The sequence below is a fragment of the Bubalus bubalis genome, chromosome 3 (assembly GCF_019923935.1).
Source record: "Bubalus bubalis isolate 160015118507 breed Murrah chromosome 3, NDDB_SH_1, whole genome shotgun sequence".
NCBI lineage: Eukaryota > Metazoa > Chordata > Mammalia > Artiodactyla > Bovidae > Bubalus > Bubalus bubalis.
The window spans coordinates 106,617,340-106,644,614 of NC_059159.1; the positions used below are offsets into that span (position 1 = coordinate 106,617,340).

General features: G+C 41.6%; 1 protein-coding gene and 1 pseudogene across 1 annotated transcript in view; both read right to left on the reverse strand.

Moving 5' to 3' along the window:
- DOCK8 (dedicator of cytokinesis 8) overlaps positions 1-27,275 on the reverse strand; it is a gene marked incomplete in the record, with an annotated part of 208,370 nt that overhangs the window by 89,455 nt on the left and 91,640 nt on the right. The window contains 2 exon segments of the mRNA XM_045165057.1: positions 25,820-25,982; positions 26,705-26,798. Coding sequence (XP_045020992.1) covers positions 25,820-25,982; positions 26,705-26,798 — 257 coding nt within the window.
- LOC102394503 lies at positions 5,723-7,445 on the reverse strand (annotated as a pseudogene).

The following is a 27,275-nucleotide window of genomic DNA, read 5'->3' on the forward strand; positions in this document are numbered from 1 at the left end:
AGCACACTTGTCTCCTACATCCCAAGCCAGGGCACCACCTACCTGTCCTACACGTCTCCCAACACCAGTCGACAGTTTTGCACGTGGCTTCCAAAGGGGTTGCTGGCCCCTACATTCAAACATCATTACCATGGGCACTCAGCATTCTGCCCTGTATGAATGCACTTTCTGCAGAATACAGAGCAGGAAAGAAACATCCAGAGAATTTGAGAGGTTAAATGATTTTGCCTAAGAATTTTTTTAAGAATATGCATTTCCCAAGGATCATCATAATTCTTACTGGCAAGAATGCTAAGTGATATGTTTTGTTAAATCTGCATGATTTCTAAGAAATGAATGTAAGAAAATAACAGTGTTTTCTCTTGGAAGGAAAGATCTACCTACAGGGTCAGTAATCCACAGAGCCTCAACCAGATAAGAATAATTATCAATAAACTGATAAACAGCCTCAGACATTTTATATATGGTAAATTATAAGTGTGTGTGTGAGTTGCTCAGTTGTGTCTGACTCTTTGCAACCCCATGGACTGTAGCTTGCCCGGCTCCTTTGTCTATGGAATTCTCCAGGCAAGAATACCACAGTAGGTAGCCATTCCCTTCTCCAGAGGATGTTCCCAACCCAGGGATCAAACCCAGGTCTCCCGCACTGCAGGCAGATTTTTATGGTCTGAGCCATCAGGGAAGACAGAGAATTACATTATCTAATGATTTTTGAGAATGTCCACTATAACTGAACTAGGAATCCCTTGTTACTGCAAAGTTATTTCAGAAGTTTCTTTAGTAACTACAGGCCTGATGTAAGTGTAGGCATTTAGTATAATCTCATCTTTTCCCAAATGTGGGCAAAAAGGCTTCTCTTCAGTCAGGTGCATCACAACACAGAAGGGGACGTTTGGTATTCATCAACAATTTTCTTTCCAAAGCCACTTCAGATGGCTTCTCTTGATTACAAACTATTTTAGAAACTTCAAATTCTTTCCATTGATTCAGCAACAGCCCCTCAACTTATTTTAAAACTGTTGGCATTGAGCAGCTCCAGGAAGTCAGAAGTTAACTTGTGGAATCTGACCATTATTAGATCCAATTGTTGACAAAACTCTCTCTGCTCTTTATGGTTTTGGGATCATCCTCTATTTCTTTTGCTGAAAACAGGTTAACTCAAGGGACCTTGACATCTTTGAAAGCCACAATGACAAAAACATCAGTTTGGTTTTTCCTCCGTTTAGCCTATCCTTCATCCAGTGCAAGGAAACAAAGACAAAAGCTGCCCTACAAAACAGAAAAACAAACTATAGAATGGAAGAAAATATTTACAAATGATACAGCTGACAAGGGAATTATCTCCAAAATATACATACAGCTCATATAACTCAATGTAAAAAAAAAAAAAACAACCTAATAAAAAAATGGGCAGAAGATCGAAGCAGACATTTCTTCAAAAAAGACATACAGATGGCCAATAGGCACATGAAAAGATGCTGCTGCTGCTGCTAAGTCACTTCAGTCCTGTCTGACTCTCTGAGACGCCATAGACGGCAGCCCATCAGGCTCCCAATCCCTGGGATTCTCTAGGCCTAGAATACTGGCATGGGTGGCCATTTCCTTCTCCAATGCATGAAAGTGAAAAGTGAAAGTGAAGTCGCTCAGTCGTGCCTGACTCTTAGCAACCCCATGGACTGCAGCCTACCAGGCTTCTCTGTCCATGGGATTTTCCAGGCAAGAGTACTGGAGTGGGTTGCCATAGCCTTCTCCTGAAAAGATGCTACACATTGCTAATTATTCACTTCAGCTCAGTTCAGCTGCTCAGTCATGTCCGACTTTTTGCGACCCCATGAACTGCAGCACGCCAGGCCTCCCTGTCCATCACCAACTCCCGGAGTTCACTCAAACTCATGTCCATCAAATCGGTGATGCCATCCAGCCATCTCATCCTCTGTCATCCCCTTCTCCTCCTGCCCCTAGTCCCTCCCAGCATCAGGGTCCTTTCCAATGAGTCAACTCTTCGCATGAGGTGGCCAAAGTACTGGAGTTTCAGCTTCAGCATCATTCCTTCCAAAGAAATCCCAGGGCTGATCTCCTTTAGGATGGACTGGTTGGATCTCCTTGTAGTCCAAGGGACTCTCAAGAGTCTTCTCCAACACCACAATTCAAAAGCATCAATTCTTCGGCACTCAGCTTTCTTCACAGTCCAATTCTCACACCCATACATGACCACTGGAAAAACCATAGCCTTGACTAGACGAACCTTTGTTGGCAAAGTAATGTCTCTGCTTTTTAATATGCTATCTAGGTTGGTCATAACTTTCCTTCCAAGGAGTCTTTTAATTTCATGGCTGCAATCACCATCTGCAGTGATTTTGGAGTCCCCAAAAAATAAAGTCTGACACTGTTTCCACTGTTTCCCCATCTATTTCCCATGAAGTGATGGGACCGGATGCCATGATCTTCGTTTTCTGAATGTTGAGCTTTATGCCAACCTTTTCACTCTCCTCTTTCACTTTCATCAAGAGGCTTTTTAGTTCCTCTTCACTTTCTGCCATAAGGGTGGTGTCATCTGCATATCTGAGGTTATTGATATTTCTCCCGGCAATTTTGATTCCAGCTTGTGCTTCTTCCAGCCCAGTGTTTCTCATGATGTACTCTGCATATAAGTTAAATAAGCAGGATAACAATATATAGCTTTGACGTACTCCTTTTCCTATCTGGAACCAGTCTGTTGTTCCATGTCCAGTTCTAACTGTTGCTTCCTGACCTGCATACAGATTTCTCAAGAGGCAGGTCAGGTGGTATGGTATTCCCATCTCTTTCAGAATTTTCCACAGTTTATTGTGATCCACACAGTCAAAGGCTTTGGCATAGGCAATAAAGCAGAAATAGATGTTTTTCTGGAACTCTCTTGCTTTTTCCATGATCCAGCGGATGTTGGCAATTTGATCTCTGGTTCCTCTGCCTTTTCTAAAACCAGCTTGAACATCTGGAAGTTCACAGTTTACGTATTGCTGAAGCCTGGCTTGGAGAATTTTGAGCATTACTTTACTAGCGTGTGAGATGAGTGCAATTGTGCGGTAGTCTGATGCTTTGGCATTGCCTTTCTTTGGGATTGGAATGAAAACTGACCTTTACCAGTCCTGTGGCCACTGCTGAGTGTTCCAAATTTGCTGGCATAATGAGTGCAGCACTTTCACAGCATCATCTTTCAGGATTTGAAATAACTCAACTGGAATTCCATCACCTCCACTAGCTTTGTTCGTAGTGATGCTTTCTAAGGCCCACTTGACTTCACATTCCAGGATGTCTGGCTCTAGGTCAGTGATCATCTTGTGATTATCTTGGTCATGAAGATCTTTTTCGTACGGTTCTTCTGTGTATTCCTGCCACCTCTTCTTAATATCTTCTGCTTCTGTTAGGTCCATACCATTTCTGTCCTTTATCAAGCCCATCTTTGCATGAAATGTTCCCTTGGTAGCTCTGATTTTCTTGAAGAGATCTCTAGTCTTTCCCATTCTGTTGTTTTCCTCTATTTCTTTGCATTGATGGCCGAGGAATGCTTTCTTATCTCTTCTTGCTATTCTTTGGAACTCTGCATTCAGATGTTTATATCTTTCCTTTTTTCCTTTGTTTTTGCTTCTGTTCTTTTCACAGCTATTTGTAAGGCCTCCCCAGACAGCCATTTTGCTTTTTTTGCATTTCTTTTCCATGGGGATGGTCTTGATCCCTGTCTCCTGTACAATATCATGAACCTCTGTCCATAGTTCATCAGGCACTCTATGTATCAGATCTAGTCCCTTAAATCTATTTCTCACTTCCACTGTGTAATCATAAGGGATTTGATTTAGGTCATACCTGAATGGTTTAGTGGTTTTCCCTACTTTCTTCAATTTAAGTCTGAATTTGGCAATAAGGAGGGAAACACAAATCAAAACTACAATGAGGCACCACCTCACACTGGTCAGAATGGTCATCATCAAAAAGTTTACAAATAACAAATGCTGGAGAGGGTATGGAGCAAAAGGAACTCTTCTACACTGTTGGTGGGAAAGTATATTGGTACAGCCACTAGGGAGAACAGCATAGAAGTTTCTTAAAAAACCAAAAATAGAGCTACCAGATGATCCTGCAGTCCCACTCCTGGGCAAATATATGGAGAAAACCACAATTCAAAAAGACACCATGCACCCCAATGTTCATTGCAGCACTATTTACAACAAGACACGGAAGCAATCTAAATGTCCATTGACAGATAATGGATAATGATATAACCTAAGCTGCTTTTACACCAGGGAAGGTGAGCTTGTATGATTAGTGACCCTCATTAGGTAAGATTCTGAGTGAGAATATCCTTCTAAAAAAATTACAAAATGGAGCTGCCCTGGTGGCTCTGTCATAAAGAATTCACCTGCTGATACAGGAGATACAGGTTTGATCCCTGACCTGGAAAGATCCCACATGCCGAGGAGCAACAAAGTCCGTGGGCCACAACTACTGAGCTGTGCTCTAGAGCCCAGGAGCTGCAACTACTGAGCCCACGTGCCACAAGTACTGAAGCCCGAGTGCCCTGGAGCTTGTGCGCCACAACAAGAGAAGCCACCATGCAAAACCTGCACGCCACAACTAGAGAACAGCCCCCACTCACCGCAACTAGGGAAGAACCCATGCGGCAACAAAGACCCAGCACAGCCAAAATAAATAAAGTTATCTTAAAAAACAAACAAAACTACCAAATGTTCTACAAATAGAAGGAGGACAAGTCAATTTCCTCACCTTTTTATTACATAAAAAGGCTGGAGTTAAGTCTCAAATGCAATGATACTCAAGAAGAACTTAGAAAAATTGCAAGATATGATACAAATGAAGATTCTTTTCCTATCAAGACTATAAATGTAAAACAGCTGAGTGGACCTTACAGTGCAACCTTAAACACGCTGCAGGCAGTGAGATCTTAAAACTTGTCACTTAACGAATGGATCAATTTCTCTGGGTCTCTCTCTCCATCTTTCAATTGATGTCTCTTATGTATCTCTTGGTGGTGCTCACTTTCTCCCTCTCTCTCCTTGCCTCTCTCTCCTCTCTCTCTTTCTGTCTTTAATCCATGTATGTGTCTCTGACTCTCTTTCAGTGTCCCTCAGTTTCTCTCTTTCTGTGTCTTTCTGATACACCCTCTCTCATCCTTTTATCTCCCTCACAATCTCTCAGAAAATGGCAAAATGCTCCTGCTGTAGGGGCACTCCTTCAGTTTCACTGAGTCACTAAAATCCATTTTCTTCTGAGTTTGCAAGCGTTTGATGATTTCTCACCCTGGGCTGGGCCTCGGTTGTGGGCAGGATGATAGACACAGAGCCTAAGATTTATGAACATCTCAGAATTCTACAAAAATGTCTGAGACCCTCAAAAATGATTAACTCCAAAATATAAAAAGTAAAACCTCAAAACAAAAATTAATGAATTTTAAATTAAAATTAAATGCTTACCAAAGGCAACATTTTATCAGTTGACAGTAACTCTACTGAGTTTAACAATAAGCAAAAAAATCCCCCCCCCCAATTTTGCAGGTTGTTATAAAATTACACATTGGGTATATGTATTTAATATAGAAATGGATACATCTTAATATGTTTTAATTGCCAACAAAGGTCTGTATAGTCAAAGTTATGATTATTCCAGTAGTCATGTATGGATGTGAGAATTGGACCATAAAGAAGGTTGAAAGCTGAAGAATTGATACTTTTTTTTTTTTGAGGGGGTGATACAGAGTTTATTGAATTAGATTTTTCTATTTACAACTGAGATCACATCTACATACTATTTTGCTAGTCTACATGGGTACGTTATTTCTAACAAGTTTAGACTTACGATGAATGGGCTCAATCATACAAAAATACACGCACACACTCACACTAATTGTTTTAAAACAGTAGTGCATACATTATACTCCTCCTATAAAGCCAGCTTTGATTAAAAACCGCTAGTTTCAAAGATCAGTCTGATTTTGAAGATGAACCAAGATACACGAGGTATGATTCTAAAATCTATCTTAGCCATTTTGTACAGTTGCTATCTTACTGGACTATAGTATATATTTTTAAAAAGGACACTGATGAGGGGCACTATCTGGTATTAACTGTAACCAGACAGCTGACTGCCTCCTCCTCCCCCCCAAAACCTTTGGCCAAGAGTTCCCCACTGTGAAGACTGAAAGGACCTGGTGATACTACAGCGGTCCCGTTATGCTTGGAGGTGACAGAAGCAGGGCCACGTCAACCTTTAATTCTACCACACTACACAACTCACAAACGGTTCTGAGATTAGAACATTTACCACCGTACTCAAAACACTTACAGACATGGAGAGTCAGCTAAAACAAAGGGAAAAAAAAAGTCATAGGTGGGTAGGTAAGAAGGTAGACAAATGAAGAGTCAAGCTGCTCCGTCCAACACCTGTGCATGTATTCTTTAACTAAATGAACTCAGGAGACCAATAGCAGTGGACCTGCTCAATTCCCCTTCCAAATCAGAACAAGACTAAAAAGCTCAGGCTTGAGTTTTCTACTATGTATGGGCTCTCCGCTGGTGATGAGGAGCTCATAAGCAGGATCTCTACTCCTTCTGCACAACATGAAGCAGGCACACAGCATGCCCAGCAGCTGAATAGCTGCAAATACCAATGCTGCCCAGATAACATGCATCATGATTTCTTGTAGCTTCTTCACAACTACACCCCTCAGCATAGAGATCAGAGGGGTTGGCCAGACTGCTGTTACAGCTGCTGGCTGTCTCTCTGCAACAACTAAGAGGGACGCTCTGGTTTTTGGTTTCTTTGAACCAGTCTGTATTTTCCCAGTCTGAATAGTTGTGAATTCCACAACAGTGCAGCTGTCTCTGAACATAGTCAATGGCCCGGCTAGCAGCATCAGGGTTGGTTCCATTGTAGGTCTTATATACCTTCTGAATGCTGCGATCAACTTCATTTTCCACCTTTGCTCTGTAAACATATCCCAAAACCACAACAACAACTTCTGTGACAAAAACCAAGAGTAGGATGATGACAAACGTGGCAAGTCCACAGCGGCTTTCCCAGATCGGGGCACAGCAACCAATTAGCCCAATAATGAAGAGCAGGGCCCTGACAGCTAGGATCACCACAGCAGGGATGAGAGTGTACACATCTTCGAAGAAGTGGTCATAGTCGTCGTAAGTGATGAACACATAGGCTCCAACAGAGCATAAAATGCCAGCGGCTCCCCAGAAGATGAGGTTGAGAAACACCAGCACGGTCTTGGAGGAGGTGATGCCACACTGGCCCATGGTGCCTGCGGTCGGCTGCGGCCCTGCTCGGCGAGCGGGACGCGCTCACCGAGCGAGGTGGCAATGGCGACGGCGCCTCCCCACGGGGAACTGCACGGCCTGTGAGGCGTTCACCGCAGCCCCCGGCACCGTCGCGCACCCAGAATTGATACTTTTAAACTGTGGTGCTGGAGAAGACTCTTGAGAGTCCCTTGGACTGCAAGGAGATCAAACCAGTAATCCTAAAGGAAATCAACCCTGAATATTCATTGGAAGGACTGCTGCTAAAGCTGAAGCTAAATTACTCTGGCTACCTGATGTGAGCAGCCGACTCATTGGAAAAGACCCTGATGCTGGGAAAGACTGAAGGTAGAAGGAGACGGGGTGGCAGAGGATGAGATGGTTAGCTAGCATCACCAACTCAATGGACTTGAATTTGAGCAAACTCCAGGAGATAGTGGAGGACAGAGAAGTCAGGCATGCTGAACTCCATAGGGTCACAAAGAGCCAGACACGACTTAGTGACTGAAAAACAACAGCAACACAGGTGCTTTGAGAAGTCCTAAAAGGAACATGGCTGTTGAAATGGGAGAAAGGATGAATAAAATATCAGATAAATTGGTTTTTCTGTTTTATTCGTTTTCTCATAGCTAGAGACACAAGTGTTGGTTTAATAGCAGGCCGTTAGCAATATGCACTGGATTGAAGTAGATGGGATAGTAAATTGGAACCTACCTCTCTTGATGCAACACTACTGAAACAGCTTTCGATATAAAAAGCTCTCCAGGTTTCTAAATAAACACTTTCAACCTAACTACTTTGGCAATTTCAAAGTAATTTCTTTTTCTTTCCCTGGTGTTTTAAAAGTCTCCCTCTCTAACCATTTTTGCAAAGACAGAGCCAAAGAATTGGTAAACTATTTGCTGAAGTGGAAATGTAGCAAACCAATTGCATGAATAAGATGCCCTCATTCAAAAACTATAGAAAAAGGCGAGTGGCTCTTACTTCTTTTAAGCAACAGACTAAGTTGAGCAGAATCAAACTGAAATGCCTACTAATATAAGTAATGTCTTGTAGTTATCTGATGTCTTTTATTCAAGCATTCCAAAGAAAAAGCAAATCTAGAGATACTACTTTGAGCTATCTATCCAAAGTGAGAAGCCGGAGAGGTGGTTTTGTATATCATTCACATTTCACTGCCAGAAAAATGTATTTTAGATGTAATAGCAAAAGTAGCTAACAACATGTATTTCTTACTACGTGCAGGCACCATTCTAACAGTAGCTAATAGTACCCATGACAGTACTGCTCTTTAGCCTCTTTAGGCAGATGATAAAACTGAGGCCCAGAGAGGCTGTATAACCTGCACAAGGCGACACGGCTGGCAAAAGGCACAGCGCAATTCAAATCCAGGCGCCCCGAAGCTCATACTAGATCCAGTGCCCATAACCACTGCTGCTTCTAAGAACAGTAAACAGTTTCTTTGGTCAACAATGAGGCTCACCAGAACTTTATCATAAGGTGGTCTTTTATTAAATTGTTACAGGCACTAAAGGATGCTTCCTCAAGAAAATTATAAGAGTTTTTTTTTTTAATTTAAAATAAAAGCTTAAAAAGTTTAAAATAAGGATGAGAGTGAGTACTGTCCCTTAAGGTGTTAGAGGTTTTGGTATTTTAAATACACTGAGTGCAAATGAAGTTAGAAATCTCTGAGTTTAGCACCTGGTATATTCTCCAAATTTTCCTTTCACCCAGAAATTTTATACCTTGTTATATAATCTCCGTAATCTGCCTCACATACTTTTTTTTAGCATGAGAATGTTTATAAATACATGCATAAAAATAAAATATTTGCTATGTCCTCTCTTGTCATTCCATGGTCTCATGCCATTAATTTATGTTTATTCCTATTTCTAATACTCTATAGTTTAGATGAAAGCACAAACTCACAAAGGAATCAGTGAAAAATGGAAAGGAGAAGAAAACCCCTAATGTGTAGGGTGAAGGGAACATTCCACCTTCAGAAATCAGAGCAAGAGAAATGGAATGTACAACTTGTTGTAGGACACCAGCCAGAGTCCACACAAGGCTGCCTGCCTCAGCACAAGAATGGAAGGGGACTCTGGGAATGAGTCACAACAGCAGCTTGTTCCTCAGTCACCTCTGTGCTCCGCGGGCTAGGCTGCAATGTCTTGTATAAACGCTGGTATTGTATTCTGAACACTGGGGACCTCTACCTCTCACCTCCACAAAAAGCAAATGCAGTTAAGAAGCCAGAGACAAAATGTTACCATGTTGTTTAGAAACACTACAATGATCCAACACGCTCTCTCCACACTCGTCATGTTAAATTAGTACACTCAAAAACAGACATCAAACGAGAGAGAAACAGAAAACAACAGCAAACTCTAGGACTTGTCATTACACCACTGCTAAGACTTACGGGGGAGGGCGGGGAGGAACTGCCAACACTTTCTCATGGATGGACTACAATTTGAACATCAAATATGAGGTCTTTGTATAGAATACCTATTATAACTACAAAGAATCCGTCTTTGAACTTGAACTAACTAAATGTTCACAGCTCCTGTATTTCAGACTACCTTTTCTATTACATCAATCCTCATCCCTTCTTTTTTTCCCCCATCCCTTCTTTTATGAGATGGATTAAAAGTTGCTCTTTAGTGAGAGCTTGGTAAGCCAGTATTCTTATAAAATAAAGCAGGACCTCAAGCTGGGACAAAGAGAATGCTACCTTTTAGAAAGAGTTAAAAGCATCTGAGCTCTCCATAAAACCCACTTACTTCTTGAGGAAAAGTTCAGTTGGTTTTCAATCACAAAAGACCTAAAGGGAAAGTTGGGATATTTATGGTCTTAGGTTTTATCTAGATGAGGTTCCCAATGAAAAGAATCACAAATACCCAAGCATTTGAAACATGCTGGAGAAAACTGACTGCTTTAAGAACAAAATATATCTCTCTCCAACTTTGCTTGAAACATTTTTTTAAAGATACTTTGTCTAGCTGAAATTTAACCAGTTAAGATATCCACGTTACCAAATACTTTTTTTGAAACTCTGCTTAGCAGATTGAACATATTATATGGTTTATATATCATTCACTCTCACTTTAGAATGAATTAGTTTACTCAGTTCTTGCTTTTCTTACAAAAAGGTTAGATTTATGGACTGTAGTGTGAGTGGAGAAAGGAAATAAAAAGGATGACAGGAGATTTCCCTGGTGGTCCAGTTAAGGCTCCTTGCTTCTGATGCAGAGGGCATGAGTTTGATCCCTGGCTGGGGAACTATAATCCCATATGTCACACACACACACACACACACAAAAAGGATTCAGTTCAGTTCAGTTGCTCAGTTGTGTCTGACTCTTTGCCACCCCATGAATCGCAGCACGCCAGGCCTCCCTGTCCATCACCAACTCCGGGAGTTCACTCAGACTCACGTTCAGCGAGTCAGTGATGCCATCCAGCCATCTTCCTCTGTTGTCCCCTTCTCCTCCTGCCCCCAATCCCTCCCAGCATCAGAGTCTTTTCCAATGAGTCAACTGTTCGCATGAGGTGGCCTAAGTACTGGAGTTTCAGCTTTAGCATCATTCCTTCCAAAGAAATCCCAGGGCTGATCTCCTTCAGAATGGACTGGTTGGATCTCCTTGCAGTCCAAGGGACTCTCAAGAGTCTTCTCCAACACCACAATTCAAAAGCATCAATTCTTCGTCACTCAGCCTTCTTCACAGTCCAACTCTCATATCCATACATGACCACTGGAAAAACCATAGCCTTGACTAGACGAAACTTTGTTGGCAAAGTAATGTCTCTGCTTTTGAATATGCTATCTAGGTTGGTCATAACTTTCCTTCCAAGGAGTAAGCATCTTTTAATTTCATGGCTGCACTCATCATCTGCAGTGATTTTGGAGCCCAGAAAAATAAAGTCTGACACTGTTTCCACTGTTTCCCCATCTATTTCCCATGAAGTCATGGGACCGGATGCCATGATCTTCATTTTCTGAATGTGGAGCTTTAAGCCAACTTTTTCACTCTCCTCTTCCACTTTCATCAAGAGGCTTTTTAGTTCCTCTTCACTTTCTGCCATAAGGGTGGTGTCATCTGCATATCTGAGGTTATCGATATTTCTCCCAGCAATCTTGATTCCAGCTTGTGTTTCTTCCAGTCCAGTGTTTCTCATGATGTACTCTGCATATAAGTTAAATAAGCAGGGTGACAATATAGAGCCTTGACGTACTCCTTTCCCAATTTGGAACCAGTCTGTTGTTCCACGTCCAATTCTAACTGTTGCTTCCTGACCTGCATACAGATTTCTCAAGAGGCAGGTCAGGTGGTATGGTATTCCCATCTCTTTCAGAATTTTCCACAGTTTATTGTGATCCACACAGTCAAGGCTTTGGCATAGTCAATAAAGCAGAAATAGATGTTTTTCTGGAACCCTCTTACTTTTTCCATGATCCAGCAGATGTTGGCAATTTGATCTCTGGTTCCTCTGCCTTTTCTAAAGCCAGCTTGAACATCTGGAAGTTCACGGCTCACATATTGTTGAAGTCTGGCTTGGAGAATTTTGAGCATTACTTTACTAGCATGTGAGATGAGTGCAATTGTGTGGTAGTTTGAGCATTCTTTGGCATTGCCTTTATTTGGGATTGGAATGAAAACTGACCTTTTCCAGTCCTGTGGCCACTGCTGAGTGTTCCAAATTTGCTGGCATATTGAGTGCAGCACTTTCACAGCATCATCTTTCAGGATTTGAAATAGCGCCACTGGACTTCCATCACCTCCACTAGTTTTGTTCCTAGTGATGCTTTCTAAGGCCCACTTGACTTCACATTCCAGGATGTCTGGCTCTAGGTCAGTGATTGCACCATCATGATTATCTGGGTTGTGAAGATCTTTTTTGTACAGTTCTTCTGTGTATTCTTGCCACCTCTTCTTAATATCTTCTGCTTCTGTTAGGATTGTGGGGTAATTATTAACCATGAGACACTGCTTTGGAGAAGACCCTCAGTTGCTTTGGGTGTGAAGGAGAGTGACAAAGTAAGGGGAAGCTGGGCAAGTTCTCAAATCCAGATTTTTTATCCCAAAATTTGTTCTATAACCTCCTTAAACTTGACACTGACAATACAGTCAAAATGTTCACTGGATAAATGCAGCTCTTCCAACTCCCAGCTAACACCATAGAAGCCATGATGTGGTTTTAAGGTCTATGTTATTTGTATATTCTTTGTAAGTCTCACTTAGGGAGGGCTCAGAAATTTGTTAAATAGGTCAAGCTTCAGTTGGTTTAGTAGAACACTGTTTTCAGTGGGTTTCTTTTTGGATGAAAAGAAAATACATTACATTATTTTTTTATTTAAATTAATGTAATATAATACTTTACATTAATTCTACACAAGCAGAGATCGGAACTACTTTAGCAATATACATTTCAGGTATCTTGAAAAACTCTCCCTTCCACAGCTATATTTTGCATTTCACTCAGAAAATTTATATAAATTATACATATATATACATACATGCATATAAATAGATGCTTCAGAGGTGAGTCGGTGGTGGGTGTAAGGGGGTGTGGGGTAGGTAAGGTGCTACATGATGGGAAACAGGATAAATGACCCCATTCCTTAAAATTGGGTTGGGCAAAAAATTTGGGTTCTTTCTGTAACATCTTACGGAACAACCAGAATGAAATTTTTGGCTAACCCAATATATACAGCTTAGGGTTTTTTCCCTACTACTCTGAATCTAAGATAACTTGGGAAACCTGCTTTAACCTGGGTGGAAAAAAAAGAAACCAAAACACGTTGTCCCACATAACAGGCTTGTTTCTTTGGAGGGTGTGTTAGTGAGGGCTGGGGATGGGGACTCCTCTCACCTTAGAGGATGTGTGAAGAAGCAGTTAATTTTCTATAGGGAACATGTACTGCAGACGTCCTAGAAATACACCAGGCTGATGGGAACACTCTCCACAGGGAGCCTAGTCCTCAGCATTGGAGGACGTAAACCACTTTCCCTTACCCACCTCCCCACCTCCCCACACTCCTTCAAATTCATACAACTGGAGTGCCTCAACTTTTGGTAGCTTGGTTAAGAACTCTGGTGAAATGAAGTGAAGTAAAGACGCTCAGTCATGTCCAACTCTTTGCGACCCCATGAACTGTAGCCTACAAGGCTCCTCTGTCCATGGAATTTTCCAGGCGAGAGTACTGGAGTGGGTTGCCATTTCCTTCTCCAGGGGATCTTCCCGACCCAGGGATCGAACCCAGGTCTCCCGCATTGTGGGCAGATGCTTTACCATCTGAGCCACTAAGGGAAGCAGCTCCTGCTGCTCTTACCCTCCAAAGTTCCCTCCCCTTGAGTGTGGGCTGGACCTAAGTGACTCATTTCTAACTAGAAACTTTTCTAATCTACTAATCTAAGCGAGATTACATTACAAAAAGGCTCTAGCTGTATATTCTTACTCTCTCTTGCTTATTCTGAAGCCATCAATGTTGTGAGCTGCTCTACTGAGAAACCAATATAGCAAGGAATTCAAGGGGATCTCTTGCCAACAGCTAGTGAGGACTTAAGGCCCTTAGCTTAACAAACCAAGAGGAACCGAATACTGTTGTCCACTACAAATCGGCACTTGCCAAGATGGTTGCCAACGACTGAACCACAAGGGCATTCGCCATCTGCCTCTGCGGAGACTAAACCTGCACTGCTGAAGCTGCTGACCTTCAACACCTGCTGAGGGAGTCCAGGGTGGAGTAAGGCACTCTGTGCTCCAGGCAATCTGGTGGGACATGTCTTTAGATAGATGTTTTAGGAACAGATTTTATGATCCCAATCCTTGCATCTCCTCATATCTAGAAAAGCACTAAATCCCTTCATGGTGACATCAGATCCTAGCAACAAAACTTGTTGTAAAATGAATGCTTAATGGTATTCACTCCCCCTTCACAAAACCTTGTACAATGACTTTCCCCCATTGCCTCTTTGGAGCAGTCTCTCAGAGCTATCTGAGGGGCTGCCTCCAGGGCTGCAGTCCTCATTTTGCCCCAAATAAAACTTAACCCACAACTCTCAAGTTGTTCATCGTTTTTTTAGTGGACACTGTCAACAACCTCATGAGTGAGCTCAGAAGTGAATTCTCCCCTTGCTGACCCCTGGGGTGATCCCACCCTTGACTAACATCTTGACCATGGCCTTTTGAGAGCCCTGGGTCAGAGGCACTCAGCTAAAACACATCTGGATAAAACACAGAAGCTGTGAGATAACAGCTGTCTGTTGTTTCATGCTGCAAAGTTTCAGTTAAGTAGCAACAAGTAACTAATATGAGTATGTACATTTTTTAAAAGTATGTTAGGTATTCACTGATATTTAAACATGAGATTCCTTTAAAAATGCTTTACCTTATAACATTTCTGTCTCTTAACTGTACCTCAGGGTTATTATTGCTTCTCTATGGGATATAATGTCATGACTACCTTGAGAAAATAATCTTAATAGCAAAGTAGCCTCCATGGAGCCCATCCAATTACTAACTATAGAACCTTGAGCATTTAAAAATATATAAATAATTTTTCTTCAGCTCTCATTTTGATTCTGTTCACTGAATTAATTAATGTTTCTTAAAGAGGCTGTGACAGGTCAAATAAAAGTGAAGAAGAATGTTAAAAAGTACCTACCACAAATACCTTCCTTTTCCCTTGAAACATAAAATTTTAATGAAAGTTTCCCTCAAACAAACATTTCAACAATATTTGGCTTTGTGAGAGACTTAAAATTTAAGTTTAAAAAGACCATTTTGATGCCAAATCTGGGTTACATTTTTAAAAAGGCCATGAGGCAGAACTGTCATGTGGAGAGCTAACATGAACCAACCTGCATGTTCTTTTGAGAGGCAGAGGGAGCACATTTTTTCCAGGCTTTGCAAATAGTTTCCTAAAACAAATCTGCCAACTGACAAAAATTCATACACATATAAGAAAATTTCCAAGTTTTGCTGTTGCTGAAACTGAATTTCTTTCTTTTGGTTTGAGGCAGAACCTTTATTAGTTCCCTACTTATTAAAAAAAAGAAAGCCAATGAATAAACCAATACTATTGTTTAAAATGCCTGATTTTAATATTGGCAGATGTCTTGGTTCATGTTGAAGAAAATATTGGAATTGGAGGAAACAGCAGGACTACTAAGAAATAAATTGTTCAGTTGCCCTCAACAACTTCTAGAAACATATCCCTGCTTTGGGTACTTAGTGAGGGAGAAGGCTTGTCTGGGTTTTGGAGGTGGGAGAACCTGCAAGATCTCAGGTGCCTGCAGGACAAAGTTGCATATGTGTCTTTCCATAGATCAACTCAGCTGTGAGCCATTCCGGTGTCTTCAGGAGGCTGGGGTTTGCCTCCAAGGAGAGGTAGTCATTCCTCCTCTTTGTCTCTCAGCACCAAGAATTGTGCCTGGCATATGGTAGGGACTCAAAAATACTGGTTAGGTGATTGCATCGTCTTTACTCATAGGGTGAGAAGTACTGTTTAGGTGGCAAGATTTTCAAAGGACAGGTAGCCTGCTCTATGACAGAGGGTGAGGAAAGAGGAGGGGAAGAGTTCTTGCTCCCACGCTCATACCAGGGTGACAAGTCCACAAGGAGCTGTGCCTGCTCCCAGACCAATTGGAGGGTTGAGTAACAGTTGTTGTTATGAACTTCACTTCTCCCTGACTTGGAAACAGAAACAGGCAGTGCTTTGTCAGCTGCTGGCTTGGGATACACAAGGGTTTCATGCTAGAGTTGGTTTCATTTCAACTAAACTTTGGGAGAAGACATTAGAGAGCATACCACAGAAGATGTATCCTGCTTGGGACTCTTGTGCCCAGAGCCTGAAATTAATCTAATGTTGTAAGTCACTCATGCTTCAATTTGGAAAAGGATGTTCTAAAGTCCAGAAGGGAGAAGATATATGTATATGTATGCCTTTTCATTTTGCCATACAGTAGAAACTTTACAACAGTGTAAAGCAACTATACTCCAATAAAAATTAATTTTTAAAAAGCATGTTCCTTTGTTAAATACATAAATAAAAATAAAAAATGCAATTCCATAAAAAGATGAAAAAGGGTCTTTGAGATGGTCTTATTATTAAATATATAATTATTAGCCTAGGCATGGAAATCTCTAAAAATTATTAAAATGAGCCATTAAGCTGAGGAACTCAACTTCACTCAACTTTTATCTTCACTAAACTGTAATATTTATATTTTCACAAGGTTCTTAGTTTTTCATGGTTCTTAGTTTACATTCTGAAGGCTGTCAAACAAAGAACATTAAAGAGGTGAGGTGGAATAGCACAGTTTTGAAAGCTTTATTACCTTTCTGGATTTTAGGCCAGTGGAAAAATGAAATTCATTTTTTAATTATAAAAGGTACATGGCATGTGACTGATAAGCTCTGGTTTTTAAAAAAATTACCTTCTTACACTGTCGGAACTCAGCCGTTCCCTACTCATTGCTCTATTTTACTTTGTGCTGTGGGACCAGCCTTAACTGCCCTCATCCAAAACCCCAGGGCATTCTGGCTTCTGCAGAGAGAGGCCAAGGACAGACTGTCTGAGACCTTAAAACCACAGAACATACATTACTGGAGAGACGGCCAAACACTTCATGGGAAGAGTGGCTCTATAAAGTACACAGGAAAGTGAGAACAAAGAATGAAAAACTGAACCATGGAGAAGATTCCTCCCTCCCCCAAACGGCAAAAGAAATAAGATGGAACAATTCCCCGAAGGATGGCCCATCAGAAGACAAGCCACTTCAAAGAGCTAATTTTAAAATAATAATTAAAAAAACTGACAGAAGTAGGGAAATCAAAGAAAGAAGGCTTTTTGAATTTTAGGAAGATGCTTCTAATCTAGGCTAGCTAACTATTCATCATCATCATCAAAAGCAGGCCCAGGTTCATTGTCCTTTCATCCCCCTTTCTCTGCTGCTTCTGCTCCCACCAACCTTACCCTCCCACCCCAGAAGAAAACAGGATGCTTCATGAAGCTTCCTGCTGAAATCTATGTAAAGGATCACTGGGGGAGAAGAAATGACATTCATGCCAAGTGAATGAACAGAGCAGGATTTTTTGTTAGGATAGTTGTTTACAGGCAGTAACACTAAAGCATGATGGACTCAAAGTGAATGAGTATAAACTATAGATTAACGGGTGCTTCCCTGCTGGTTCAGTGGTAAAAAAAAAATCCACCTGCCACACACATGTTCGATCCCTGATCCGGGAAGACTGCACATGTCTCGCGGCAATTAAGTCCGTGCGCCACAACTACTGAGCCTGAACTCTAGAGTCTAGGAGCTGCAACCGCTGAAGCCTGCACGCCCTAGCGCCCGGGCTCCGTGACGAGAGAAGCCACCGCAATGAGAAGCACTGCAGCTAGAGAGTGGCCCCCACATGCTGCAACTAGAGAAAAGCCTGCTCAGCACAGCAATGAAGACCAAGCACAGCCATAAATAAATACATTATATAAGAAAAAGATAGTGAGAGGTTGTGACTCATGGAATCAATGACATCAGTGTACACAGAACCTCCTTAACACTATTTCATTACTGATGATGGACCCACATTCTTTTATTTTTATATCTGAAGCAGGGAGGGGAGGATGTGTAAGTATGTATAATGAACAGTACAACCCCCAAATGAGATTTTACTCTCTCTCTATACCACGGGGTATATTTCTGCAGCCTCCTATCCAGCACACCTTTCAACAAAGTGCCAGATTTCTAAGGTATGACTTATGATGAAAGAAGCTGACAGGGTAAGAGAAAATTCTTTGCAAAAAGTGCCAACAGTGATGTCTTGGGACACTGGAATACTTTCCCAGTTTTTCTTGGCCCTACGCTTCAAGGGCAAAAACCAAAATGCCTGTTTTCCTTAATAAACCATGACTCCATCTGCTTTGAAATGGAAAAGATACCTAGGTGGGTCTCAATCTAGAAAGTGAGTAAATTCTGCCCTCAAGTGGCTAAATGTTGTACTGCAAAGAGACCGTGGCAAAACCTGCTGCTGCTGCTGCTGCTAAGTCGCATCAGTCGTGTCTGACTCTGTGCAACCCCAGAGACGGCAGCCCACCAGGCTTCCCCGTCCCTGGGATTCTCCAGGCAAGAACACTGGAGTGGGTTGCCATTTCCTTCTCCAATGCATGAGAAGTGAAAGTGAAGTCGCTCAGTCCTGTCAGACTCTTAGCGACCCCATGGACTGTAGCCTACCAGGCTCCTCCATCCATGGCATTTTCCAGGCAAGAGTACTGGAGTGGGGTGCCATTGCCTTCTCTGGGCAAAACCTGACATGGTTGCTAAGTAATCTTAGGTAATCAGTTCCCTCAGGGGGTGTTTTCATTCTTCTAAAAAGGACGACTGAATTTTAGAGCAAAGCATCAGAAAAGTGGGGATTGTGCTCCTGACTTATTATTGAGACCATCTTGCCAGAGAAAAGTGTGGGAATTTAATTATCTGGTAATTTTGGCACCAGGAATTCACTTAATTCAAATGATTAGATTTTTACCTGGGCTGTCACCACTACTTCTTTAAGAAAGTGTTTCTTTATAATAAGATTTGTGTTCCACAAACAACTGCCTTCTAAGTCTAGAAAAATCAAGGATTCAGTTTTGGGGCTGTCTTACAGCTAAAACGGGGTTAGACATTTCTTTAAAGGGTGAAGGGCTTCCCCGGTGGCTCAGACAATAAAGAATCTGCCTGCACTGTGATATACCAGGGTTTGATCCTTAGGTTGGGAAGATCCCGTGGAGAAGGGAATGTCAAACTACTCCAGTATCCCTGCCCGGAGAATTCCATGGACAGAGAAGCCTAGTGGGCTACAGTCCATGGGGTCGCAAAGAGTCGCACATAACTAAGTGATTAACACTTTCACTTCACTTTAAAGGGTGAAAAGTAGGAATTTATACAATAAATATATTTGCACATGTGTGAAAGTTTATATGAGGTTCTTCATTGTAACATCATTTATAATGTTAAAAGATCAACAGCAGCTTAGATCCTCATTAGTCTGGGGTTAAATGAATCCTGATACACCCATATGATGAGATTTAGTGCAGGCATAAAAAAAAGCACAAGGTTATTCTCTATTTGGAGAAGGCAATGGCACCCCACTCCAGCACTCTTGCCTGGAAAATCCCATGGACGGAGAAGCCTGGTGGGCTGCAGTCCATGGGGTCGCGAAGAGTCGGACACAACTGAGCGACTTCCCTTTCACTTTTCACTTTCCTGCATGGGAGAAGGAAATGGCAATCCACTCCAGTGTTCTTGCCTGGAGAATCCCAGGGACTGGGGGGAGCCTGGGGGGCTGCCGTCTATGGGGTAGCACAGAGTCGGACACGACTGAAGCGATTTAGCAGCAGCAGCAGCATTCTCTATTCATATAGAAGTACTCTCCATAACACAGTGTTCAGTGAGAAATCAAAGTGTGAAAATTATGTTATACTTGCGTTCTGAGAGGAAAAATGCAGGGTTGTACTAGCTTGTACATACATAGCTTATTTCTGGAAGGATAAACAAGAAACTGATTTTTTAAATGGCTGTTTCCAATTGCCAAAAATAGAATTGAGCTGTGATATGTACATAATTTTCACATGTTTTGTTCACTAGTATTTCTCCAGTGTCTAGACAAGGGCCTGGAACATTGAAGGGATTCAATAATATTTGTGGAAAAAATGAATAAAATCAAATATATATACATATACACACACACACAGATACACACACACACAGACCATCGCCAAGGAGGGGAATTGTACAGCTGGAGGTCAAGCATGGTAGAGAGAATTTTCATTGTGCTTTCATGTACTTTTAAAATATTGAACTATTAGAATAGGTTACCTATGGCAAAGTAAAATTCAAACAACTGAAGAAACAAATAAGGATGGGGAGTTATTATTTGGAATAGTTATTTAAGTAAGGCATTGTTTTGATGGTGATTTAGACAGGGTCAATCATATCATAAAACTATGAATCACTGATTAGCAATAACCTTGGAATACTTACAGCATATGAGGAGCATTAAACCATAAAAAAAAATTGTCCTCACAGGGAGAGGTTTTCTGGGTGTTGCAAATTCTTTACAGATAGGTACTTGCTCTTTGCCAAAGCCATCTTACCTGGGATCCAGGCACATGCTTTCAAGGTCAGGAGGATTAAGTTGCAAGGAGCCCTCCCTCAGTCCCCAGTGACTTGATTCACTGGGGGCCTCTGGATGGCTCTAAGAAGCAGAAGAATTCATTAAGAGTGACCATGAAAGGGAGGGAGGAGAGGCGTTGATTCTCAAAGAAGGGTGTTACACCCTTAAGGCCTTCCCCAGACCTCCTGGATGGGAGTCTCCAGGTAGGGCTGGACACCTGCATTTCTATAAAGCTCTACAAACTAACTCTAAGGCACACTACCCTTCTGCCCCCCACCCCCAAGACTGAAAAGATCCACTCTGGACAGAGACACAACTGGGCTCAGATTGGACAAAATGAAGTTCCTCTCAAGGATGCCATCCATCCTCCATTCCCTGACTCCTTCCTAAATACCTCACCCAGAATTACTTCTCATTTCTTCCTTTCCTTAGAAATGCTATTCACTAAATTTAACTCTAGTTCGTCATTCAAGACCAGTTTGCACATTTATCCTATGCCATTCTATTTTGCCCTGTAGGATGCAAGCCTGGGAGCATTCCTCAGAATGCCACTGTGATTCGGGAGGCACCTCCCTGTTAGACCAGAGAGCAGGCGAGCTTTGAGAATGCAGAATTGTAGTCCGAGAATATTCAGCTAAAAAGGAGGCAGCCTGAAAACAGCTAATTATCCACCAAAGAAATCATGTTCTAACTGATGTGCTTGTTCTCAGCAAGCACAGTCCTCCACAGCGAGTCTGATAATTGGATAAAAAGACCTCAGAGGCTCTTGGGGGCTGGGATGAGAGATGAAAACACACTTTATGTGGATTTCTCTAATGTAATCACCAGTTACAGGGACGGCAAGGAACTTAACAAGCTCATTACAACCTCAGCGCCTGTGATCTCCCCACAAACCCCTGTAACAGCCAGAGGATAAAACTCCCTTAAAGCCCTCGCGGGGCCTTGGCCTCAAGCCGCAGGGTTTTCATCCTGCCCCCATCAGCAGGCAGCTGGCATCTCCCGGTACCAGCTGCTGGCCCACATGGAAAATAAGCCAGGAGTTGGTTCAGACGTGTTTTTAGCCTAACAACCAGTATTTTCTTAATCTGGGCATGGAGAAAAGAATGCCAAACTCAGAGTTGGCTAATCCTGTTTATAAACCTAATTTTTTCAGCTGTTCCTGCTCTGCTTTCAGAATGACTGTCCTTTTTGTGATTTTTGAAAAAGCTCTGGTGAGGGTCTGCTTCGGGACAGGCTTGTCTGACCCACAGAGGTTGCCCATGGCACTGCAGAAGCCCCAGCCCTTGGTCTAGGAGATGTTGGCCATTCCTGGAATGGGTACTTTTGGCTCTAGAAGTTCATCTCTTCCTCAGAGCAAGTGTTTGTTTTATGCGTGATCAACCCTCCTTGGTTCATGGGGATGCTTCCATAGCCGGGCCCAGTTCTTTTATAACTGGTCTGTCAATAGATTATTTCTCAAAACAATCTGCATCAGGGAGGGGCAGCAGGGCAGCGGCCACAGAGAATACAGCGTGAATGGTGGTGCCCAGAGCGGGCAACACTGTGACCCTGACTGAGGGTACCTGGAGGGGCAGGGCTGTTAAAAGAGGCACTTAGAGAGGTCGGAGGACAGGGAGACTGAGGGCAGGAAGGCAGCTCAGTCTATCCCAGACCAATTTTATTTGAAGCTCCATGGCAGCTACTCCTTTAAGAGAGGTAAAGAACCTGAGTTCTATTCATATGATATTAAGCAGAAACCCTAACCACCTGAGAATCCTGTAAAATGTGAGTCTAGCCACAACTCACACTTAAGGCCAGATATGCCATGCGTCCATGTAATAGCTCCCCCCACTCAGGGGCTCTGAATTTCATGCAAAAGGTACACAAATCGGAAAGCTGAATCCTGGCTTTGTCGCTGTAGGCACTCCTTGCTTGCTCCAATACATATATTCTCCACCAGTGTAGATCAAATTTTTATGTGAAGCCATATTTCAAATTTATGAGGTGAATCCACTATCAAACAAAAAATTATTCCCAAATTGATCTGCTTGGTAAATTTTAATTTTCATTTATTTGATTTCCTTAAAGGGATACAAAAACAACTGGAATTACAGACATAGAAACAGCAAGATCAACAGGAAAAGCTACCCTACCTACCATACTCTTGGATAACATCCAGAAAAACAGGAATTGCCATCCCTACTGAAATAATTTTAGAAAATTCTTAAAGAGAGAAGAATACCAAACCACTTTACCTGTCTCCTAACAAACCTGTATGCAGGTCAGGAAGCAACAGTTAGAACCTTACATGGAACCTTACACAGAACCTTACATGAAACAACTGACTGGTTCAAAATTGGGAAAGGAGTATGACAAGGCTGTATATTGTCACCTTGCTTATTTAACTTATATGTAGAGTATCTCATGTGAAATGCCAGGTGGATGAATCACAAGCTAGAATCAAAACTGCCAGGAGAAATATCAACAACCTCATATATGCAGATAATACATCCTAACAGCAGAAAGCGAAGAGGAACTAAAGGGCCTCTAGATGAAGGTGAAAGAGGAGAGCAAAAAAAACTGGCTTAAAACTCAACATTCAGAAAACTAAGATCATGGCATCCCGTCCCATCACTTCATGGGAAATAAAAGAGGAAAAAGTGGAAGCAGTGACGGATTTTATTTTCATGGGCTCCAAAATTACAGTAGATGGTGACTGCAGCCGTGAAATCAGACGACGCTTGCTCCTTGGAAGAAAAGCTATGACAAACCTAGACAGCATATTTAAAAGCAGAGACATCACTTTGCTGACAAAGGTCTGTATGGTCAAAGCTATGGTTTTTCCAGTAGTCATGTATGGATGTGAGAGTTGGACTATAAAGAAGGCCAAGTGTCAAAGAATTGATGTTTTTGAATTGTGGTGCTGGAGAAGACTCTTGAGAGTCCCTTGGCCCTCAAGATCAAACCAGTCAATCCTAAAGGAAATCAACCCCAAGTATTCACTGAATAGACTGATGCGGAAGTTCCATTACTTTGACCACCTGATTCAAAGAGCTGACTCACTGGAAAAGACCCTGATGCTGGGGAAGATTGAAGGCACAAGTAGAAGAGGCCAGCAGAGGATGAGATGGTTAGACAGCGTCACCAACACAATGGATATGAATTTAAGCAAACTCAGGGAGATAGCAAAAGACAAGGAAGCCTGATGTGCTGCAGTCCATGGGGTCAGAGTCAGACACAACTTAGCGACTGACTGACCACCACCAACAACTGAAATAATAGTCTTGGGAGAGCTAAGACTTTAGACCACACCTGCTACTGGTATCATAATGTAAAGAGGTTTAGAGACCTTTGTCTGAAAGGAGACTTTGATTTAAAGAGGAGGGGACAGAAAAGTCATAAGGTTACAGTTTCAACAAAAATGAGATGAGGTCACCAAGGGTAAACTGCGTCAGCTTCCCAGTTTGACTTGGGTTCAGATCTGACTTGAGTCTCTCATTTCTGTTTTGTGAAATGGGAGTGGTGATGGAAGAAAGGGAAGAATTATTCTAGGATGGGGTTACTGTCAAGACCAACCTAATCAAAACCACCACAAAGCATATGTAGACTAAAGAAACACTAAAAATTTAACAACAGCATGAGAAATTCAGACAAGATGCTCTCTCAGTTCTTTAACATTTTCACATAGTAAGATTCTGAGCCAAGTTTACCATAAATTCTCCTTCCTTAAACAAGATATAGAATATGGTGATGTGGGAGCCAAAAGAAGACCAAAGCTAAAGAGATGTATTGTATTCTATCTCCTGAGCAGAGACCTGGTTTTAATGGGATGGCTTTGGCATTTCCACAGTGCACAGAATAGCTAAAGAATATTCACTTTGCACTTGTGGGTCTGTTTCTCATGATGCCAAGCTGGGTCCAGAGTAATCCGTTCAGACTTGTCCTCCTCGGCACTCCTACATTTCTGAATCAGTAGGTGCACTAATGCATTCCGAGTCCTGCTGTGATGTAATTAAGGATAACGTTTGCAGCACGGAGTACAGAGAGTTGTAAATGTCTCCCAGGGGTGATTAAATGCTGAGGGGAAGTTGAATAACTATAGAATTCATTTGGTGGAAGTTAATTCCAATGCCAGGAGCATTCTGTTTGCCAGTTATAGGACAGGTTTCTAAAAAGATACACACAGCATCCATAAGCAAACATCCTCATCTCCCTCTAGGGAATGGAGAACAGATTCTACTGCATCCCAGGAATGCTTATCTATCTAGGAGCGAGACTTGGGAATCAGAACTCCCTTACACTGCGGGCATGACTGCTAACTGACACAACTGTGGAAACAAGCGCTGGTGTAAATAAAACTGAAAGTATATATTACTGTGATCCAATAACTTCACTTCTAGGCACATTGCTTAGGGAAGTTTTCACATACATGCACAGAGACACAAAGACAAAAATTCTCACTGCACAGTGTTTACAAGAGCCCAACACTGAAAAAAAATATCAATACAAAAATAGGAAATAGGTAAAAATATGACCTCTTTACAGAAAGGAATACTATATAGTAGTTTAAAAGAATGACAAAACAAAAACACACAAAACTACGAAATGTCATTTCTAGTGGAGAAAATGTACTTATTATAATATTCTTCTCTTCATTAAAAAAATCTTCTCAAAATAAAAGTATATGAGCAGCAATACTTCTGGCAGATGGATGCTGACAAGCTCCCTCTGAGCCCCCATGTGAAGGACCTCCGAGAAACTGAAGCAACCTAACCTTTTGGACCTTTACTGCCTTAGCTCCATGCTATCCAATATGGTAGCCACTAGCCACATGTAGCTACTTGAATTTGAATTCAAATTAATTAAAGTTAAATAAAACGATAATTTTAGTTCCTACACTGCAGTGGGTACATTTCAAATGCTGAATGGCCACGTGTGGCTAGTGGCTGCCATCTACAACATGTCTATCGTTCCTCTAAATTCTACTGACAGAGCGGATCTTGAGCTAAAAACCTGTCTTTCAGATAACCTGAACTCTTTTAGTCATTACTCTTTCCCCAATATGTCCTTCTGCCCATAAGAAAACCAAGGTAATGACTTAGGAGGATTTTTTTGTTTGTTTCTAGAAGGAATATGTCCACTATAATTCTATATTTCAGTTATGACTGAAGTAACATTTTCTTGTGGGAAAAAAAAAAAAAAACTGAGATAAATCATCTTTAGAAAGTGATCCAGCCATTATCTGTAATTTTGTAAGCATCATATTCATTTCCCCAAAACTTAGCAAGTAGGAAAATAGATCAAAGAATGATGAAAGTGTTACCAAACAAGACTCAAAATTTTAGTTCAATGGATTTCCAAGAGCCTTTATTTCTTACCTGTACACAGTATGAGGGACATATACTTCTCGGATTGGAAATTCCAGTATCTCTTTGTGTGGGCGTCCCCGGTTTTCAGGAAAGGGCCTCACTGGCAGCATTTCAGGAGTCAGACAGCAATTGATGGTCTCTGGAGCCAGAGATATCTCCAGTTTGAGCAAGCCTAAATTTGGGAAGAAAACAGGCCTGTCTTAGTGAAGACGTCATATACAAAGGATCAAGAAAGACTGCTATACTGTATTTCTTTTATGAAAATGAGGATAAATTGTACAAGTATGAGAATTTTGGAATGCTCAGATAGTTTCCTATAGTTTGAGAAAAAGAATGTCATGACGATTTTTGAGATTTGGTTTCTAGAACTTAAAAAAGCAAGAAATTGTAAAAATGAGTAAGAACATTAGAGGATCTTTAAAGTCCCTTCTAGAACTACCACACCATAAGTGCATAATTCAGTAATTTCTCTTCATCACAAGCACTAAAAATTGGTGATTTTCACAGTGGGTTCCCTGGTACCCCCAGGAGCTGCAGAAGTGCCTCAGAGGCTGTCAGGCTGAGAATAAGGAGGGTACACCCTCACCTTCCACCAAGGCATTTCACTGTTTTCTTATGCTAAGAGTTCCATACAATATGATAAAGAGGCTTCTCTGTTCACACAATTATCTGATTTTCTGAGTGAGCAATCAAATATAAAGCATGATGTTTATTTATGGAAACAACCCTTTAATAAAATAGAAAGCATTAACAGATTTGCCCCCGGAACTAGACCTTAACTCCTAATGCAAAATCCTATATTTCACTTGACAAAAAAACTGCAGCATTATATGAATAAAGTGCCTAGTCCTAAATAGCTTTGGCATCAGAGAGGATAAAGACAGCCATTCACACCTGGAATTGACTTGACTCTTCTCTGTAGGGATGAAGATCTTTTGTAGTCAGCTAAAAACTTGAATAAGTCTTCATCACTGAGGCGATCTCCCTCCTGCCAAGAGAGAAGTCAGGCTTAGTGTAGATGCATCACAGACTCCTGGGGTTGGGACCAAGGATTTCTCAGAAAATTTTTATTTTTAAGTTTTATTCTAACATGTCTTTCATAGATATGAGGCAACTCTGAAACCATTAGTCATCCTCTTGTCAAATATTATTTCTCTACCACTTCCAACTCACCCTGGCTCTTCAGTCCTCCTGGGGACCGGTCTTTTACTGTATTTGTGAAGACCATCGAGGATCTAGGCCAAAAGCTCCTCCCCATATAACTCAACCCACTGATACTTGTTTACTCCCTGGAACAAAACAGAGTAAGTTTATATCTTTCTTCAAAGATCTGAAGATGGAGAGAACATCTTTCTATCTTTTTCCTCATGTTTTTCATATATCAAGTATCCTCATATTTTCCGCATTTGTTTTGGCTAAGAAAGGTAAGCATAAACACTACCCTCCATGTGCCTGCATGGGACAG